Source organism: Schistocerca gregaria, chromosome 2 (genome assembly GCF_023897955.1).
Source record: "Schistocerca gregaria isolate iqSchGreg1 chromosome 2, iqSchGreg1.2, whole genome shotgun sequence".
In the NCBI taxonomy this organism is placed as follows: Eukaryota; Metazoa; Arthropoda; class Insecta; order Orthoptera; family Acrididae; genus Schistocerca; species Schistocerca gregaria.
In genome coordinates, this window is record NC_064921.1 from 952,939,105 (window position 1) to 952,961,495 (window position 22,391).

At 45.6% G+C, this 22,391-nt stretch overlaps 1 protein-coding gene across 2 annotated transcripts in view; it reads left to right on the top strand.

Moving 5' to 3' along the window:
• The window catches only part of LOC126335428 (retinaldehyde-binding protein 1), a 97,095-nt gene that overhangs the window by 20,408 nt on the left and 54,296 nt on the right, over positions 1 to 22,391 (top strand). For both annotated transcript variants that reach the window (XM_049998706.1, XM_049998707.1), the window contains exon 3: positions 7,943 to 8,034. In XM_049998706.1, the coding sequence (XP_049854663.1) occupies positions 7,943 to 8,034 (92 nt within the window). The remainder of the gene's footprint in view (positions 1 to 7,942; positions 8,035 to 22,391) is intronic.

Genomic DNA, 22,391 nt, shown 5'->3' on the forward strand with positions numbered 1-22,391 from the left:
CTTTGTTGATGCTGAAGGGATTATCACAATCCATATAGACTATGCATCAGTGGTCAACAACTAGTTTACGCAGACTACCTGTAACTATGATGTTGACAGTTGATGTTTGGAGAGACGATATCACAGCTACAGATAGTCTGCGTAAATCATTTGTTGGCCACTGATGCATCGTATATATGGATCATGACAGCGTCTTCAGCGTCATCTAAGGCCTGAAGATGGTGCATTGAAGCACCGAAACTGGTAGCTACACAATAAATTACATCATAAGGATGGCTGTTGGTGTTTCATTTTCTTACAACAGGTGCCCATGGTACCCTAGATATTGGTGTGTGAATCATAGTCTGGTATTGTTGTTGTGGTCTTTATTCCAATGTCTGGTTTAACGCATATATCCAAGGTGGTGTACATGTGCAAGCCTTTTCAATTCTGCGTAACTACTGCAACATTCATCCATTTGAATCTACTCTCTGTTCTGAATCTTTTGTCCCCTTCTACACTTTTTACGCCTTCCACTTCCCTCCACTACCAAAATGACGATTCAGCGATGCCTCAGGATATTTCCTATATACAGATCTCTTCTTTTAGTAAAATTTTACCGTGAACTTCTTTTTGCCTCAACCCTATTTATCCCCTCCTCATTAGCTATTCTATCTATCTATTCCTCAGCGTTTGTCGGTAACACAATATTTCAAAAGCATAACTGTTTACCGTCCACATTTCAACACAACATTTTAATTTTCTCCATGATCCTTAATTCCCATCCGAATTTCTCGTTGGTTTCCTTGACAGTTTGCTTAAAATACAGACTGAATAATTTCGGTGATAGGCTACAGTCCTGTCTCGCCACCTTTCTCAACCACTGTTTCCCTTTCATCTCCTTTGAATCTTACAACTGCAGTATGTTTTCTGTGCAAGTTGTAGATGACTTTTCGCTTCCGGTTTTGAACACTGTAGCAGTCAGAATTTCGAAGCCTTTCTGTAAATCTTCAAACGCTATAAACGTTGCTTCCTCTTTGTTAACATACCTTCTAAGATAAGTCGTATGATCAGTACTGCCTCGCATCTTTCTCCAGGGACATATACTCAGCATAAAGGCTATGGTAGACGTGTGTTGATATTGAACATTCTCGGCACAAATGGAAAAGTCCCGATTGCTATTGTACTTGTAACTGTTAAGTCGAAAATATTCTCCTAAATAGCTCAAACAATCTTTTATAAAAGCTCTTAGTTAGCACTGGTAGCAATGTTATATACGAACGTTTTCTGACGGAATAATTTCTCAGAGAGTCTCCTCCATCATGATGCAAGTCACCCACTGCGTTCCAGATGTCGTAAGGGAACGGAAGGAAAGGGCTGGACCTAACACGTGGACTGTAATTGTGTGCCGTGGTAAATATTAATAATTACTAATTAGTGATAGGGACAATCAACTACAATAATAAAACAAGGGTTATAAATCATGTATATTAATTGGTTGCAAATTCAGTGATTGCTCAGAACAAATAAGGCTCAAATACTGGTCACAGGAGAGTGAGTGTACATACACACAAAAACCGTGATAATTGTGGATCTTCGGGAATGGGAAGGGCCGGAAAAGTTCTCATAGAACAAACCCAACGGACAAGAAATTGTGTTAGCTGAGCACTAATAGCGAAATTAAATTGATTGTGATGATTGCACAAGAAGATTCGTGAGTAAAGTGAAAGAAAATCACAAAGAGAAAAATCATTGCCGTGCCAGTGACAGATTAATTAATCTAAAACAACGCGCCTGTCATCATATACGAATTTCGTACGCTGTTTTGCTGCGAAACTTAACACGAATTGAGGGAGACGAGGCACAGCGAGGTGGCAGGCTCTGATGGAAGTTGGTGTGGCGAAGCCCGTCTGCTCGCATCTCGGATGCTCCTCTCCAAGTTGAGACTTCGAATCTGCATCACCTCCAGGTATTGACAGTCTCCCTCTCCAGCGTTCCTCCCTCTACCAATAACGGAGAAGAAGTCCCTTGACACTTTTCTTTCCTACTCCTTCGTCGTGTGAGCCCGCCAAAACTGCCATTTTTGACTAATCTCAGATCGTGTACTTTATTTCTCCAACCAGTAAACTCCTGACAGTTTTATTCTGGAAGCTTCGGCGTCGCTTCTGGGACGACTGGGAGCGCCGATATGTCACAGTTCCTCATTTCAAAAACTCGCTAGTGCCACCCTATCGCACATTGTCTCTCCCAAAGATTGTGTGAGCGCCAACCTATTAACAGCCGTCCTAGCAAAACTTTCCGTAACTTGGACTTGTCAGTCTGCTCTAGACACCGGTGGCACGAAACAAAAGACCGGCCAATGAAAGTGTCCCGTGGCTACTCCACAGCAGTGGTATGTTATCTCACAGGACATGCCGTCCGCTTGGGTGGTCTGGTTCCTCCGGAGAAAACTCTGTATTCATATTCGCCACTGCAGTGAGGGCTGGGGCACTTCACTGAACACAGCATTCAAACGATTTCCTCTGGGAGCAAAAACGGCAAGGGCAACGGCCTTTGGATGCACTGGTTCCCGTGAGATCACCGAAGTTAAGCGCTGTCGGGCGTGGTCGTCACTTGCATGGGTGACCATACTGGCCGCCATAAGCTGTTGTCATTTTTCAGGTTACACTCAGCCTCGTTATGCCAATTGAGGAGCTACTCGACCGATTAGTAGCGGCTTCGGTCAGGAATACCATCATAACGACCGGGAGAGAGGTGTGCTGACCCCACGCCCTTCCTATCCGCATCCTCCACTGAGGATGACACGGCGGTCGGATGGTCCCCGTAGGCCACTCGTGGCCTGATGACGGAGAGAGCAAAAACGGCAGGAGCCATGATTTCACCTCCTGCTAACTACCAGAAGAATGGATTTTAGGATTAAAAGGCATTAAAGTAAATCCTACGTAATCATCACGCATTCCTACGGATAATACAGCACCTTTGCATATAAATCGTAAATTATCGACCAATTAAACCTATCAAATCGATGAATCAAATATGCTGGCCACAGTGTATTGTGTTTCAGTCTGAATCACATTTGGTTTCTCATCTGACTGAGTTTTTAATGTCACATTTTAATGATATGATACGAGTTAAACTGCAGGCTACCTCTACAAGATTCATTTGTGTATACGGATGTGCAATAACCAAGCACATATAAATAAACATAAAAATGAAACATACTTAAATTAATGACGAAAATAAAAGTATAAATCTCCTATATTACTAAGCTACTAGTTTTTGTTATAAAATTCCTGCATGGACTAGAATGACTAATGAAACAAAAGTAATTTTAATTTAGTTTTAATATATATTTTGCTAACTGATAATCTGTTATTGATTAAATTACCAAGTACATTCGTTGGCTTATCTTTTTATGTTCACAGAAGGCTTTTGTTAAAGAGTAATTGTGAGGTGTCGTTTGAGCTGTTTGGATATCCCTAACATGTTACTGATCCAATCCCCAGTCACCTACAGGGATGGGAAGCTTCCCATAAAATCATGCAAGTATAAAAGGGATACATCAAACTATGAAAGGAAACTAGCGGTCGCTATAAGAAACTGGTTTATTGCTCTACAATGTCGAAAGCCTGATTTACCCACTGAATCAAGAATACAGAGATTCTTGAGTTTCTCCCGGCGTATTTGATAATCAAAATATCCTCGGGTGTACTGCCGGTCTATAGTGTCCAACTATACGCCGGGAGAAACTCAAGAATCACATCATACACCTTTACGGGGAGGAGATGTATCGCAGCATGAAGAAATTTGAAAAGTTGCGCCACCGTAGATGTCGTTTGCTAAGTACTCTTGCCTTTCTAAAGAGATGTCGTTCCGAGAATGTTGTTCCAAATTTTGCTAAGGTTATGCATCACATAGATTCTGCAGCAGCTAAGAGAATCAAGAAAAGAGCCAGCCTCGTATTGGTACGTGAGAGAGTGCAATTCACGCGCCGGAGCCTTGAGTTTATCTCACAGGAATTACTCAAATTACATTTGCAACTGGCTACTAAGTTCACTTCTTTTTCCTGGGATTGGATTGATGGTCTCACTTGGGTGTCAGCTGATTCCGCCCATAAGAAGGCTACGGGACGTCAAACAGCTAAGTTCTCACGTCTCCTTGACAAACCATCTCTGCAGCATCCGTGCAAGACTGTCATCAATATGAGTGGCATGGAGTTGAGTGATGATGCGGTCTCGGTTTTGCAGAAAGGTCTCAACTTCGCTCCCACCCCCAAGTTCACTCCGGTCGCAGAAATTGTTAGTGCTGTTGAACAGGTTGCAGCTCGACTTCCGCCAGAATCAGCCGAGGAAATACGTTGTGAAACTTGTCCTGCGTTGACGAAATCCAAGCCGATGAAGTCAAATATCAGCAGTAAAGAGAGGGCGGCCATTCGTGATCTGAGGAGGGAACGCTCTGAAATTGTTGTCTTACCGGCTGACAAAGGCAATGCTACAGTTGTTGTCTCCCATAAGGACTACACTGATAAGATGCAGAGCCTGCTAAATGACGATTGCTACCACCCTACAAAGAAGGTGGAGAACAAGACGAGGGTTCTCCTCAAGGACGCAGATTTACCGGAGGGTGACGCTAAGAAATTGTTATCCCAAGGTCCGGTACCGCCTAGACTATATGGACTCCCGAAGGTTCACAAAGAGGGGGTACCATTACGCCCCATTGTCAGCAACATCAGGGCACCTACATATTTGTTGGCCAAATACCTGACGGGAATATTAAGTCCTTATGTGGGTAAATGCCCTCATCATATCCGTAATTCCGTGGATTTTGTTAAACGCCTTGATAGCTTCAGGTTGGATGAGTCAGATATCATGGTGAGTTTTGACGTCGTTTCCTTGTTTACGAGGGTACCCCTGCGAGAGTCGCTAGAGTTGATTGGTCAGAGGTTTGACGAGAATACCACTGAACGTTTTAGGCATGTCTTGACTTCCACGTATTTTCTTTTTAATGGAGAATACTACGAACAAACGGGGGGAGTCGCCATGGGTAGCCCACTCTCACCGGTGGTAGCGAATTTGTACATGGAAAACTTCGAGGAGGAAGCCCTGTCGTCATCCGAATGGAAACCTACTTGCTTTTTCCGTTACGTGGACGACACGTTCGTCATCTGGCCACATGGTATGGATAAACTCCTTGACTTCCTTACACATCTAAACTCCATACACCCCAACATCAAATTCACTATGGAGACTGAAACGGAGGGTAAATTACCTTTCCTTGACGTCTTGGTCAGGAGAAGGGCTGACGGCACCCTAGGTCATGGGGTGTATCGAAAGACAACACACACTGATCTGTATTTGCACGCAGACAGCTGCCACCACCCTTCACAGAGGAATGGGGTACTTAAAACCCTAGTACATAGTGCGCGCACTATCTCTGACACAGAGAGTCTACCCCAGGAATTGGAACATCTGAGAACTGTGTTTCGAAAAAATGGGTACTCAGAGTGGCAGATCCAACGTGCTCTCCGCCCAACCACTGCAGCACAACCTGTTGAGATGGATGAAGTCACGAGGGAGGAGGTAGGCACTGCATTTATTCCATACGCAGGCGCACTCTCGGGGAAAATCGCCCGCATTCTGAAGAAACACCGGGTCGGAACTGTGTTTTGTCCTCCGAATAAAACTCGTGCACTGGTGGGGAGCGCCAAAGATGACCTCGGTTTGAGGAAGGCCGGCGTGTACCAGATTCCGTGTCAATGTGGCAAGTCGTATATTGGTCAGACGATGCGTACTGTCGAGGGTCGATGCCGTGAACACCAGAGGCTCACTCGACTGATGTATCCGAGCAAGTCGGCGGTCGCTGAACATTGTTTTTCGGAAAATCAGGCTATGGAGTATGACCGCACTAGGATTCTGGTACAGACGTCGAGACACTGGGACAGCGTTGTTAGAGAGGCCATCGAAATTCGCACCAATGACGACCTCATAAACCGTGACTGTGGCTATAATCTTAGCAAAGCTTGGGAACCAGCGATTGGGTTAATCAAGAGTAAATCGAGCAAACGCATAGTTGTGACGACCACGGCGGACAGAGCCATCACACCGACGTCATCTCAGACGCCGTCGCAATCTGTTCCACCGCGAGACCGTGGCGCGGGGCGCGGACGGCGGAGGGAGCGAGCCGCGACCGAAGCCATCAGAATCTTATCGTAGCTAAAAAGAGTTCCTTTCTGCTTCTGGCACAATGCTGTTTTTATGGCACGTTGCCCGTCTCCTGGACGTTACCGCTGGGAGGACATGGCTGACTATCTTTCACTGCTCTTTACAAACGTGAAGAACGGCTACCACACCAAACAACTTTACGACTCTTCTGTTCCCCTAAGTTCACCTCCCTTTTGCGAGCCAGCTAAAAGCCCACAAAGTTACCAAAATAACAAGACTCCTTCATCGTATCAAGAAGGAAGGAGAAATAGAAATAAGTAGCAATACAGTCATTGGCAGCAATGTATAGTGCATGCAGTTTTCATGCAGTGTTAATGATTAGATGTGTTTAACTATAGAACATGCATGTTACATTACAAAATTGGTTATGGGACAGTTTGGGATTAAACTTCCATGTAACATAATGATTGTCGTATTTTCCTTTAGTCGTTTATTTACGAATTTTACTCTTTATTTGAAACAGTAAGGAATTACTTATGATTCATTGCAATAGACAAAGCATGTACTGTGATGTGGTACAGACACTTGCAATCTTGAGGAAGTGCTTGCTCTACAGCTGTGGGGCAGCTCCATACATTACATACGCTGTACGTTCATTTAAACTATTGTAGCACTTTTAGATATAGCTACATCTACATCCATGCTCTGCCACTCAATTTGAAGTACGTGCAGAGGGTACGTTCCTGTATACCCAACTATTAGAATTCCTTCCACTCACATATGAAGCATGGGAAGAACGGTTCTTTAAATGTCTGCACGCACACTGCAATTGTCATGCTCCAATTTTCGCAGTCCCTATGCCAGAGATACATAGGGGGCTGTAGATTATTCCTAGATTCTTCTCTTAATATTATTGAAATTTTATAAGTAGATATTCATGAGACAGACAGTAGTAAGATAGTATTAAGTGAGGAATCAGGAATATACAGCTACTCCCTACATATCACTCCCTGAGGGACTGTGAAAACCAGCTTAGGCTAATTACGGCAAGTAAAGAGACGCTTAAGAAGTTATTCTACCGTGCTCCATACACGATTTGACTGGGAGGAAAGGATAATACATGGTACGGTGGGCAGTACCAAGTGCCACGCATTTCACAGGGGTTTGCAGAGTGTAGATGTAAGTGTAGATGACTGGTATCCATCTTCAAGCTTCTGCCAAATCAAGTTGTTCAACATTACCTTGATGCTATCCTATTAGTGTAACAACCAGTGCTGCCCTTCTTTGTAAAAGCTGAAAAAAAACCATATTGATGCATGTGTCATGGAACGACATTCCTCTATCAGAAATGGTACATAAGCCAAAACTGAACTGACAAGTAACGTATACTGCGTCAGAAATAATAAGTTTGTCTGGTTCAAATGGTTCAAATGGCTCTGAGCACTATGGGACTTGACTTCTGAGGTCATCAGTCCCCTAGAACTTAGAACTACTTAAACCTAACTAACCTAAAGGCATCACATACCTCCATACCCGAGGCAGGATTCGAACCTGGGACCGGAGCGGTCACGCGGTTCCAGACTGTAGCACCTAGAACCGCTCGGCCACCCTGGCCGCCAGTTTGTCTGGGATAAGCCGTCCACTGAAAAGTGTTGGTGCAATACTGCGGTAAGGCGTTGAGGTTAAAGACTAGTATCAATGAATTGAGCGAAAATGGCTGCAGATATTAATAATATTAAGTAAATAATCGAGGAAAAATGGCTGAATATATTAATAATGGTATGCATGTGTGTGCTTTGCAGCTGACCCGACGCTGCACTACAGAGATGACGACGACTTCCTCATCCGCTTCCTGCGGCCAACCAAGTACTACCCCAAGAGCGCCCACGAGCTGGTGAGTGTTCCTGCTGCCTCAGCACCTGCTTGCGTACGGCTATAAAAACGACAAAATGCTTTGTGACTGAATGTGACGACAGTCAGTGTCCAGTGCAACATGCAGTCTGCGCGTTCATTCCCTCAGTTCACATAATATGCAAAAAAAACTGGTGATTTCTCAAACTGGGGAACAATCAAGAATGGGGTGCCGCAAGGTTTGGGCTTGGGTCCTCTGCTGTTCTTAATATATATTAATGACTTGCCACTCTATATTCACGAAGATGCAAAGCTGGTACTTTTTGCCGATGATACAAGTATAACTATCACACCCGACAGACAAGAATTAACTGGTGACATTGTAAACGATATTTTTCAGAAAATCATTAAGTGGTTCTCTACAAATGGGCTCTCAGTAAACTTTGACAAAACACAGTATATACAGTTCCATACAGTAAATGGAACGACCCCATTAATAAATATAGACTTCGATCAGAAATCGGTAACTAAGGTAGACTATTCAAAATTTCTAGGTGTATGCATTGATGAGGGGATGAGGGGTTGAACTGGAAAAAACACACTGAGGATCAGCTGAAACGTTTGCGTTCAGCTACTTATGTTATTAGGGTCATTGCAAATTTTGGCGATATACATCTGAGTAAATTAGCTTAACACGCCTATTTTCATTCTCTGCTTTCGCATGGCATCATATTCTGGAGTAACTCATCATTGAGTAAAAGAGTGTCCATTGCACAAAAGCGTGTAATCAGAATAACTGCTGGAGCTCATCCAAGATCATCCTGCAGACACTTATTTAAAGAGCTAGAAATCTTCACTGTAGCCTCACTATATATATATATATATATATATATATATATATATATATATATATATATATATATATTCACTAATGAAATTTGTTATTAACAATCCGAACGAATTCAAAAGTAATAGCAGTGTACATGGCTACCACACTAGAAGAAAGGATGATCTTCACTACTCAAGGTTAAATCTATCTTTAGCTCAGAAGGGGGTAAATTATGCTGCCACAAAAGTCTTTGGTCACTTACCTAATAACATTAAAAAGTCTGACAGATAGCCATATAGCATTTAAAAGGAAATTAAAAGAATTTCTTAATGGCAACTCCTTCTACTCATTAGATGAATTTTTAGATGTAGTAAGTGGGTTATTTCCCAACACCACAAAAAAAAAAAAATTAAAAAAATTAAAAATATTGAGTGTCATATAATATTTTGTCTAATGTTAATATCTTGTATAGACACCTTTTATTAACCTGACATGTTCCACATCATTACGAAGTGTCGTATTTATGATCTATGGAACAAGTACTAATCTAACCTAATCTCCACTGTGTTACCACAGATAGCTTATAACTGTTCCCATTTGTACTGGGAAAGCAGGACCTGCATCTACTCTCCTCGTCAAAGCAGAACACTGACCTTCTGTAATGTTCACCCACTTGATGTCTACTGTAGGTGTTCTGCGCAGACATAACACTCAGGTCATGAATCAGTTGTTCTTGACGCGAGGCAGTGAAATTTACTATTAAGTTGGCTAAGGCAGTCACTGCTAAATAACTACCCAAAGTTAACTGGGATGCCTGTGGCCTTTTGTTTATTTATAACACACAGAGCAGCTTAAACCATAAACTGCTAACAAGATATTCCACAAACATATGCCTGCAAAGTCACAAGTAACACTGTTCACGTGTGTAACACTTAATGATCCCGCAACATTAAATATATTGTAGGAATTACAGTCACAGATCAGTTTACACATTCCATACTCTGTTTTTTTCTGTGTTGCTCGCAGAGTTGCGATTTCTTAAGGTCATTATATACGGCGTGCATTTCAGATCTTAAATGTGCGACCCCTAGACCGAACTGTACTGTATAGCCCCTAGTTACCGACTCAGCTGATCAGCGCAAAGCACTTTGCTCGGTACCCAATTCTGGCGGGAGCTGATGACGCATGAAATGCTTCGCCTGCATATCGTTATTCTAATGTATTTATTCATTTAATTGTATGGCTGGAGCCTCCCGTCGGGCAGACCGTTCGCCGGGTGCCGGTCTTTCAATTTGACGCCACTTCGGCGACCTGCAGTCGATGAGAATGATAGGATAATGATGAGGACAGCACAACACCCGGTCCCTGGGCGGAGAAAAATTCCCCGACCCAGCCTGGAATCGAACCCGGGCCCAGGGGATTGACAGTCCGTCACGCTGACCATTTTTTTTTCCTTTTTTTTTTTTACATAAACTGCTTCTAGCATTTTTTTTAAAATATAGAAGACGATGACTTCATAACATAAATTTTTTCTGGGAAACGTAAATAAGTGGACTTTCCACCTTTTTTTTTACATAAGTGTGGGGAAAAAAAATCCTGCTTCCGTCAGGACAAAACAACAACGGTCTACGTTCCTCTTTCAGGCGCGTACCTCGCTAATCCCGTCATACCTCGCGTTGGTGTCGGGTACGTCTTCACGTGTGTTTGTGGATCCTCTCCACTGTCCTGGTCCTTTCTTGTTCTAATACTTATAGGTAATAATTACATTCTCCTACCCGGGACACCCCAACTGGGTGGGGGATCAAGCAAGGCACTCCCTAAAAAATTTGCGTAATATGTTCTATATCTCGGATGTCTCATAAGCTGTGAGTGATGTTCCTGTTGTAAGGCCCAGAAGTCAAGCACATTCTTACTGCCGTCTCGGAAAAGATAACGCACAGTCAAACCTCGAATCCAAGTCACTGCGTTTGTCTTTGTTTGGGGATAATATGTCCTATCTGGGAGAAGTAATGTGCGTGGTTCTACTGTTTGCGGCCCCACCCGAAGGAGGAAGGCGATCATTTTTTTGACCAAACACCATACGTCCGCCGAAGGGCCGCATACCAGGCGATGCTCCTCTGTGTCTATAACATTGCACTGCGGACACAGTGGCTCGTCCGCCATATGAATTGTATGCAACCTGGAACGAGTCACGTATTTCCCATTTACCACCTGATACCACAGTGCGCGCGTTCCCGTATCAAGGTGTGGATGGTGCACTGTACGCCATACCACTGACCACGTAACTGTTGGTTGGCGGCGCTCCACGGCATTGTTCGGCCGTCGTCGAGTTAAGATGTGATATATATCACGTGCCGTTGCCGTCCTGGTAGTCGGTAGTTCCATATGTACATAACTGTGTTCCACAAAAAAGGTTCGCATATGGGTAAGCGATGGTGAGATGTGAGCCACCGCTACCGGAGCCGAACGCGAAGGTGGAGCGAGTTCGTCTATCAATGTGCCCGTCAGACATGTCTGGTGTCGTGTCCACATCTTTATCATTGTGGTTACATAAATAGCCACTGCTCGGTCGCGTACGTGGACTAGTCCAAGACCTCCACGACTACGAGGAAGGGTGAGGGTTTCGTATCCTACCTTAAAAAGCAGACCCATGCTCACAAAATATCCTAGTGCCGCCAGGATTCGGCGGGCCAGCACCACCGGCATAGGAAGAACTTGTGCCAGGTGGGGGATGCGAGAGGCTAGATAAGTGTTGGCAAAGGTGACCCGTTGGATCATATCCAGTGCCCTTAACGTGTGACTTCGGACACTCGCACGAATTGTTTGCAGAAGATGTCTGTAACTCAGTGCCGCCGTGCGTCGAACGTCTGTAGTGAAGATAATTCCTAGGCATTTCATCTTGTTGATCGGCTGTAATGGTGCTACACTTCCTGTCGGGAGTCCTCTCCCGATGTTCATCGCTCCCGACTTTGCCATGTTCAGGCGACTTCCCGTAGCCATACAATACAAATTAATCCAATGCAAGGAGGCTCTTGCCTCGTCTCCTGACCGTGCTAAAAACACTAGGTCATCTGCGTATGTTCGGCATATAAACTTGTTGTGCCTTATCGTCATTCCTTGGAGTCGATTCCGGAGCCCGCAGAGCAGGGGCTCGACAGCGATGGCATACAATATCGTTGACAGCGGGCACCCTTGTCTGACCGATCGTGAGATGGTGATGGGCCCCACCAAGCGTCCATTGATGAGCACTTTGGATGCGGCTCCGTGGAGTAGTCTCATAACGACGGTGACAAAACTTTCCGGAAACTTCATTTTTGTCATAACCTCCGTGAGATAAGCATGACTCAGCCTGTCAAATGCGCGATCGAAGTCTATCGATACCAATACACCCCGGAGACGACATGTTGATGCCAGTGCGATAACATCGCGGTAGTCACTGAGTGCCGTTTGTATATTGCTGTCTCCTCCTAGCTGGGTTTGGTCGAGTGAAATCACTTGGCGTATTACGCGTTTAAAACGTGCTGCAAGGATCCTGGCGTAGATCTTGCAGTCGCAATTAAGAAGGGTCAGTGGCCGGTAGGCCTGTATCCCTGTGCCGCCAGATGGTTTGTGGATGGGGATGATCATTCCTTCCACGAAGGCGGGTGGAAGAGGCACGTTGGGAGACATCAATTCGCAGTACATGGCAGTCCATCGTGGAATCATGAGATCTTTAAATGTACGATAGAACTCTAACGGAAACCCGTCGGGCCCCGGCGATTTGTGCGACGCTCCCTTATCAATCGCTTCCATTACGTCGTCAACTGTGATTTCACCTGTTAACTCCAGGTTGGCCGGCTCGTCGAGACACGCGGAGAGCGTTCGTCGGACCTCCTGAAAGGCTGGCTGATCGTGTTCCGCTTCTTCATAGAGATGACCGTAGTGTTCCACGAAAGCGTTGGCAATATCTTTTTGCGTTGTCATGCGGCGACCATCTGGCAGTACGACCGTCTGTATTAAGGTTCTGCGGCTACGTTGTTTTTCTCTGATAACGTGATACATCGACGGCGATTCTCCACGGACTCGTTCAAAGGCCCTTGCACGGATTGCGACTCCCTCCAGACGGCGGCGCGTTATGGAACTTATTTGGGCCTGTGCTCGTTTTATACCGGCTCGACGCTCCTGTGAAGGTGCTTGTACAGAAAGTTCGCGGAGCATAGTGAAATAAAATTCCGTCGTGTGTCGCCTCCACATCATCTGCTCTCTTCCGTATGCAATTAACGCTCGGCGCAATGCAGGCTTAACGCATTCCAGCCACCACTGCAACGTCGTCGGATATGTCGGGAGGCGTCGTTCACACACGTGCCAAGCATCTTCGACTATGCGTCGGCACTCAGGTTCCCTGAGGTGTGCTGTATTCAGTTTCCAAACACTGCGACTCCTCCAAACTTGTTGACGACTCAGGGAGATCGTGCAAATATATGCTATGTGATTTGAAAAGGCGACAGGCCACAATTCCGCATCGAGGATCGCAGGTTCGAGACGACGTGTTACGTAAATGCGATCGAGCCGACTTGCAGAGTGACTCGTGACGTAGGTGTATCCACGTCTGTCGCCATGTATCTTCTCCCATGTATCAATGAGGTTCATGTCCTGTATGAGTTGTCGCAGCTCCGGGCATGAAGTATAACGTGGGTGTTGATCTTTTGGTGCGAGCACGCAGTTGAAGTCGCCTCCAAATAAGACATTTTCATACCGACCTAAGAATAGTGTTGCAATCTCCTCTGCGTAAAATCGGGATCGGTCGCGCCGTCTGTCGGACCCCGACGGTGCGTAAATGTTAACGACCCGTATTCCCAGCACTGTGAGAGCCAGTCCCCGCGCTGACGGCAGGTACACCACGTCCTCGGCTACTATGCCGCTAGGTAGAAGTATCGCTGTTACGCTGCCGCCGTCGGTAGTAGGTGTAATGTACGTATCGTATTCATAGAGGTCGAGGAAGCTCTCGACACACACTTCCTGCAGCAGAACGATGTCGACGTCTGACGCATGCAACATGTCTCGTAATAACTGCAATTTTACAGGCGTTCTGATCGTATTAATATTAATAGAGGCTGTTCGATATGCCTGCCGCTGTTCCTCAGTGCGTAAAGCGCACATGAACGCTTATGTCAATTTGTGTGCTGCTGCCCGGTGACCTGCTGTCTGTGCGTCAATCTGCATCTTCTGCGCGGTTAACATCTGGTGGACGCAGCACTCGCCATTGCGGGTGCGTCGTCAGTGTGTGGGTCAGCATCGGATTCGTCGGCCCAGTTACTGTGCTGGAGGTCCAGCTCCCGTCGCGTCTCTCCTGCCGGGCTGACCGAAGGCGGTGACGTTGCTGCGGTGGGTGGAGGGTCTCCTTCCGTCGGCTTTCCGTCCGGTGTGTCTGTATTCAACCCCTGTCTAGCGTGATTCGCGTCGTACTGCTGTGTGGGGGGTAGAACCTCCCGTTGCGCCTCCGGATGCACTGTATCGACGTTACACCCAAGATCGTCTGACATGGACTGCAGTAAGCAGGTATCCGACGGCGCTAGCCGTCGTTTCTTGTGGCGCTTCGGCGACCGTTGTTTGCGCGTGTGCGCCTCCGTATCCGAGTGCGGAAGTGACTCCCGGTGCTCAGGGACGAAAGCAGCTGTCGGCACAACCGCAGGATCAATTTACATATCTCCTACCGATCCTTTCCGCTCGGTTAAGGGCGTCGTCGGCGCCGGAGCGGCAGAAGTGTGCGTCGTTTCGTCACTGGAGGCGGTCTCTGCTGCAGTCGGTTGCCGTAAACCGTCAGGATTCTGTACCTGGTCATTCTTCGGGATGGGATCTGTTCGGAATGCGTCCGCATACGTTAGTGGCAGCGGCGTCAACGTGGACGTAGGTACAGGTTCGCCATTTGGAACTTGCACTATCCTCCGCTGCATACATTCGGAACGCACGTGGCCCTCTTTCCCGCATCCTGAGCATGTTTTGGGTTGTCCATCGTAGATGACTATAGCTCTGCATCCGCCGATGAACAAGTACGAGGGTACATGTTGTGTCAGTTCTATTCTGATTTGACGCACGCCATTGAGAACGGGGTAAGTCGTGAAGTTGGACCATTTTTCCTGAACGTGGCTGAGCACTCTTCCATACGGGCGTAAGGCGTCAATGACCAAGTCAGACGGAACCTCGAAGGGAAGTTCGAAAATGCGTATGTTTCGTAAGCCCAGTCCTGCATGATCAATAGTTACTTCTCCAACATGTCCATCAGAGTGACGAAATTTGAGTCCATGTTTAGTATCTCGGATGATTCTGTCACATACTGCATCGTTAATCAGCTTGACGTAAACGACACTGCTCACTATGGAGAGGTGGATTCCGATAAGTTCGTTGTAGTCAAGTTTAACTTCGTCTCGTAGGAACCTTTCTATTTCGTAGGCTTTCGGTCTCGCATATACATTCGAAAAACTAATCTTGAGAGTCGACTTTCGGTATGCATGTGCCATTCTGTATCGAGCCGTCTAAACGCGCGAGTACTCCGAAGAGGTAAACAACTGCGCGAGCGCGAACTACTCCGGCAGGGACGTAAACAGACGTCCGTGCCGTAGCACCGCCGAAGGCAGACTGTCATTCAGCTACCGGGGGCGGACAACTATTCTAATGCTATTACTACGATGAAGTTACAGTGAATAGATGATGGCTTACTATTGAGAGGATAGATAGTATGATTCTTCATTAAATGTGCGTCACATTTTAAAAATATTAGTAAATGAAAATTAGGGATTTAGCACGCTGGCCCACGCTGTAATCTCTACATCTCCTGTTTAGGCAGTTAGCCATATCCGACTGCTAAACTGCCACAATTTCTCATGGAATCGGTACACATGCTTACACCTCACTCCACTTCGTACGTTACCATTCAGCTAATGCAGTCTCAACTAAATTATGACATTAAATTTAGGTCTGAGTATTACGGCACCTAAAGCCAAAAATGTTACATGTGGCAATATGTAACTCGTCGATATAATTAAAGTACAGCTACTGTCCACTGTGGTCTGTAATTGTCGTATGACAGATAAACTTGGTAGATATGCTAATGCGTTAATGCAGAAACGATTTAAGCTGAAAAAATATTTCAGTTTTGGCCACCAGGCGCAAATCTGGCGCTGTGCACTGTTTGTATAACGGTATGACATCCACGCTTTCATTTGACGAGTCATAACGTGAGTGAACGGGAAGGCTACCGAGGAGAGAGACCGTGCGCTGTTAGTGAAACAGTTTAATGTCAACGGCAGCAACTACAGTGCTGCATTGAGAGAGTATCGCCTTCCGAAAGGTCTGAGGAAAGGCCCGATGTCGTTAAATGGTTTAAAAAAAAAGATGGTAATGAAACTCGAAAACATGCGTGAGCCTGGTGTGGCACCCTAAAGAGGAAGCCATTCTATCCCGGTGAAAGTTGACGAGGTTTCTGTTGCTGTAACTGGCCGTGCAGCACGTGACCCTTGTCCCGGTGCAGTGTCACGAGAATTGACCATTTCATGGTCAACAGTACAGAAAGTTTTGCGGACTGTTTTACACTCGTACCCGTACAAGATCCAGACGGTGCAGCAATTCGAACCTCACAACCCACAGTTCCATTCTGAACTTGCTCTTCGGTTTTATGACACGGATCGAAGTTGATGACATGCGGCCAGACAATATTATATGAAATGAAGAGGCACATTTTACGGTACAGAATGCAGTGATTACAAAGAACTCCCGGATTTTGCGGTACTGTTAAACCTTGTGTTGTACACGAAGGGCCGTTGCACTCACTGTATGTGACTGTGTGGTGTGGATCCAGTGCCCATAGCGCCTGTTAGGCGTACCGTAACGTGTGCATGTTTTCGAGATCTCCTTGTCCAGTATGTGAGTCCTGCTTTGGAAGAGCACAGCTGTGTGGAAATAACTGTTTTCATGCAATGTGATTTATAATTAAATCTACATCATGTCTTTCTCTCTTGTTTCACCTTTCCTGCACATGTTACATGTGGATACATTTCTATAGGTCTTTCTTCCATTCACAACCACAGATTTGCACCTCGTGGCCAAAATTGGAACTAATTTTTTTTCCAACATAAATCCGTTATGCATTAACGCGTTAGCATATCTACCGTACAATAATAACTGCTCTACGATAATTACAGTACGCACTGGGCCTCCCTGAGTAGCTGCACGTTAGTTATAAAGAGATTGCAATGAGAACACTCGAAGTAAACAGTTTGGCAGGCGCCAACGGTCCAATGTCCTCCAGCAAAACAAAACATTGTTGACCTTTCAGATTTAGGTTTTTCTATGATTTTCCAAAATTCGCTTAAGTCGAATACTTGTCTTATTCTTTCGAAAGAACACGGCCGACTTCCGTTCCTGCCCTTCCCAAATCTGTGCTTGTGCCCTGTCTGTAACGACCTTCCATTTTTTTCTCCTTAAAAAGTCGTTGACAGAAGCAAGTTGCAACTACCCTATCACTCGAATGCTCCAAAGTCTGGGCGTCTGTAATTTGAATGCAATAATGTTTCTGCAGTTAACACGAGGTAAACAACTGGGAAAATAAGGAATAACATAACATACAAGTTCTAGTTAACTTCCAATTTAGAGGCTGGTGTCTTTCTCGGTATTAACTGAATTTACATTTATGTGGTTCAAATGGCTCTGAGCACTATGGGACTTAACATCTGTGGTCATCAGTCCCCACATTTATGTACCAATACATTCAAATTAATATGTGTATCAGATGACAGACAGTTTGCTTCATGTTCCATGTATCATTTTGCACAATAAATAATAATAGTGCGGAACGAGTCATTTTACATTCACATTGCAAATTAATTTGTACATACGGCTACTTGCTGAACATTAGTAAGAGTTTTTCTTTTATAAAAAGCATATATAACGTTTTGATTTAGTAGAATGAGATTTTCACTCTGCAGCGGAGTGTACGCTGATATGAAACTTTCCTGGCAGATTAAAACTGTGTGCCGGACCGAGACTCGAACTCGGACCTTTGCCTTTCGCGGGCAAGTGCTCTACCAACTTTTTTTTTTTTTTTTTTGATCGTTGTGTTTGGTCCTTGCGGACGTCTCAAGAAATCCTGTTCAAGTTCGGTGGTTGATCCTTCCACTCAGTTTTTTATTACAGAGGCCAACCGGCTCTCTGACCGAACACGCTGAGCTACTGTGCCGGCTTTACCAACTGAGCTACCCAAGCACGACTCACGCCCCCTCCTCACAGTTTTGCTTCTGCCAGTACCTCGTCTCCTACCTTCCAAACTTTACATAAGCTCTCCTCGAACCTTGCAGACACACAGTTTTAATTTGCCAGGAAAGTTTTGATTTAATAGTTTCTACCCACCATCCGTAACACATTGCAGTAATTGAAATTCTTCTGCGGAATAGAGGAGTTGTCAAGGAGAAACTTTCTAAGTTTGTTTTCAAATTTACTTTGATTTGCTATATGAAGAGAAAGAGAGTGATTATAGATACAAAATTTCGCTGAACTTATTGTACACTCCTGGAAATGGAAAAAAGAACACATTGACACCGGTGTGTCAGACCCACCATACTTGCTCTGGACACTGCGAGAGGGCTGTACAAGCAATGATCACACGCACGGCACAGCGGACACACCAGGAACCGCGGTGTTGGCCGTCGAATGGCGCTAGCTGCGCAGCATTTGTGCACCGCCGCCGTCAGTGTCAGCCAGTTTGCCGTGGCATACGGAGCTCCATCGCAGTCTTTAACACTGGTAGCATGCCGCGACAGCGTGGACGTGAACCGTATGTGCTGTTGACGGACTTTGAGCGAGGGCGTATAGTGGGCATGCGGGAGGCCGGGTGGACGTACCGCCGAATTGCTCAACACGTGGGGCGTGAGGTCTCCACAGTACATTGATGTTGTCGCCAGTGGTCGGCGGAAGGCGCACGTGCCCGTCGACCTGGGACCGGACCGCAGCGACGCACGGATGCATGCCAGGACCGTAGGATCCTACGCAGTGCCGTAGGGGACCGCACCGCCACTTCCCAGCAAATTAGGGACACTGTTGCTCCTGGGGTATCGGCGAGGACCATTCGCAACCGTCTCCATGAAGCTGGGCTACGGTCCCGCACACCGTTAGGCCGTCTTCCGCTCACGCCCCAACATCGTGCAGCCCGCCTCCAGTGGTGTCGTGACAGGCGTGAATGGAGGGACGAATGGAGACGTTTCGTCTTCAGCGATGAGAGTCGCTTCTGCCTTGGTGCCAGTGATGATCGTATGCGTGTTTGGCGCCGTGCAGGTGAGCGCCACAATCAGGACTGCATACGACCGAGGCACACAGGGCCAACACCCGGCATCATGGTGTGGGGAGCGATCTCCTACACTGGCCGTACACCTTTGGTGATCGTCGAGGGGACACTGAATAGTGCACGGTACATCCAAACCGTCATCGAACCCATCGTTCTACCATTCCTAGACCGGCAAGGGAACTTGCTGTTCCAACAGGACAATGCACGTCCGCATATATCCCGTGCCACCCAACGTGCTCTAGAAGGTGTAAGTCAACTACCGTGGCCAGCCAGATCTCCGGATCTGTCCCCCATTGAGCATGTTTGGGACTGGGTGAAGCGTCGCCTCACGTGGTCTGCACGTCCAGCACGAACGCTGGTCCAACTGAGGCGCCAGGTGGAAATGGCATGGCAAGCCGTTCCACAGGACTACATCCAGCATCTCTACGATCGTCTCCATGGGAGAATAGCAGCCTGCATTGCTGCGAAAGGTGGATATACACTGTACTAGTGCCGACATTGTGCATGCTCTGTTGCCTGTGTCTATGTGCCTGTGGTTCTGTCAGTGTGATCATGTGATGTATCTGACCCCAGGAATGTGTCAATAAAGTTTCCCCTTCTTGGGACAATGAATTCACGGTGTTCTCTATTTCAATTTCCAGGAGTGTATAATATCGTTTCGAAAATTGTAACTTTAGTGTGGTTTTCTCCTACTAGGGAATTTAATAAATTTTGTTGCAATTATGCGCACCAAATCACTTTTAATTATGGACTGCATAGTGGATAAGTATGACAGTGTCATTAATTGCACTATCATTTGTAACTCAAAGTAAACACTTATAATTTAAATTTTAAGACAGGTATTTATTGCATGTGTGCAAGCGTGGGATCATTCCGACCTTAATAATGTGGGGACATGGAAGCCGTAATCAACAAATGACTGTGCCCACCACATACAATTGACTAGCATCGCTGTGCTTAGTACCTTTTAGTTACACGCAAATTAGAAATTGAAATTACATCGAAAAATACTGTTAATCGACGTAGCAGGCTCTTACGAAGCTCTGCAACTACGTTAGCTATTTGACTGGCAAAAGGGATGCGTTATTATTGTTCACTGATCTGAGCTGTAAATAGCTCAGGTTGCTAATAACTTAAGTTACAGTAATCACAATCATTTGATGTGTGCGTCAAACACTGTCCGGCAGAGTTACGTGAATATTTTCTACTTCTGCGTAATTACAGTGTCAATACAGTAAATAGAGCAATATTATACCGATGTATTTTCTTTTAAATAATTCGTTTGAGAAAGAAAGGCACTTTCAATGTCTATGCAGCACGGCTGCTTGAAGAGCATATTGTAAGAGCAATAATTTTGTTTCTCTGGGAACATATAGCATTCACAATACCTCACTACAACATTTAGAGTTTAATATATTGACATCTCTTGCTATCGTTTGCTCATTACATTAAGGCATTTCAAAACACACTAGGATTAATTCGATATGGAGTGGTTTGTGAGCGTTTGCAATAAGTTAATTATAATCATCAGGGCTGTTATGCCGTGGTCGGTTGATGAATTCTGTGTCAATTCCCAACGTTTCGTCCAACTGGCTCGGTACTACTGGCTAGCATTCCCATGCCGCAACACCCATATTAGTAACTAGTGTACCCTCCACGGGAGGCAATTCAAGCGCTGACTGGCGTCCAGATGGCGAACACTGTCCTGTGGTACGTGTTGCCACGCCTGCTTGACTTGTTTACGTAGATCTGTAAGAATTGTTGGCTTACTAGTCGCACGATTCACTTCCCGCCCCATCATATCCCACACGTTCTCGATTGGAGACAAGTCTGGAGATGGTGCTGGTCAGCGAAGCTGCTGCACGTCTTGCAGAACACGTTTTTGTGTTTCACGGACAGTGCGTGGGCGACCATTATCCTGTTGGAACTACACATCCCCTGAACTACACATCCCCTTCTTGTTGCAATAATGGCAAAAGAACGGGTCTAGCAACATTCTGGGCGCCGGACTGTGTGGCCGAGCGGTTTTAGGCGCTTCAGTCTGGAACCGCGTGACCGCTACTGTCGCAGGTTCGAATCCTGCCTTGGGCATGGATGTGTGTGATGTCCTTAGGTTAGTTAGGTTTAAGTAGTTCTAAGTTCTAGGGGACTGATGACCACAGATGTTGAGTCCCATAGTGCTCAGAGCCATTTGAGCCATTCTGGGCGTACCAAGCGCTGGTTAACGTCCCCTCCAGATACACCAAAGGTGTACGAGGATTGTAAGCTATCGCACGCCAGACCATAAGGCCTGGGGTGGGGCGAGCGTGACGTCGCAAACGACGGCCACTTGCGTGCAGGCAGAATCTGCTTTAAGACACAGAGAAATTAACGACATTAGCTGCCATTGGGACTGAATTAAAACAATGGGAAAAGTGGAAATTTGTGCAGGACCGAAAATCGAAGCTGGGTCCCCTGCTTACAAGACACCCAGTGCTCACTGCAACTACACGGACGACTCTAGCACGCCTCCCGTCAGAAGCAAATTCTCAACTTATCCACACACTATTGCTGGTGTGCCCGTTGCCATAATCCTCACTACTCATAGCAGTTCACTGATTCCCGTAAGATTTGGAGCTGCTTGTGCGTCTGAAATCGTTTCGGACGTGTCCGAAAGAACAGACTGCGAGGTGTCAGGGTGGAGAAGAGTTTGTACCTCTTTAATACATACGAATTTTGCATGAGAACTGGACATGCACTCGACCCCCTCCTTATCTACCAGCTAGTTAATTATGCTCACAACGGTAACGGAAGGAAATGATGGTGGACCCTGCTAGTTGGTAAAATAAAGAGTGCACGCTCACAATAATTTAATAAAAATCGTAATCTACTTAAAAAAGAGAACTTTATCGTAATAAACAACAGGAAATGGGATTCTGCCTATATCTACGAAATGATATGCGGTTTAAATATTACAATTAGATTTATTATATATCAGAACATAAATGTACATGATTGTCGTCACATACAGAAGGTTAAATGATAGGGTATACTGAAATATTATGAGAGTAAGAGTTGGCTCGAGAACAAAGGGCTCCTACTCACTGTGATGCAATAGATTGACGATAATGACTGGATGTGTTAATGAATCAAACATTAATCTCCCGACTATATAGCAGTGTCGCAATTAGTAGTGAGAGTTCAAATGTGATCACATGGAGATACAAACAAGATGGATTTGTAGCAAGGTGAGCGAGCGTGCTGCTGAGGGATTCAGTAC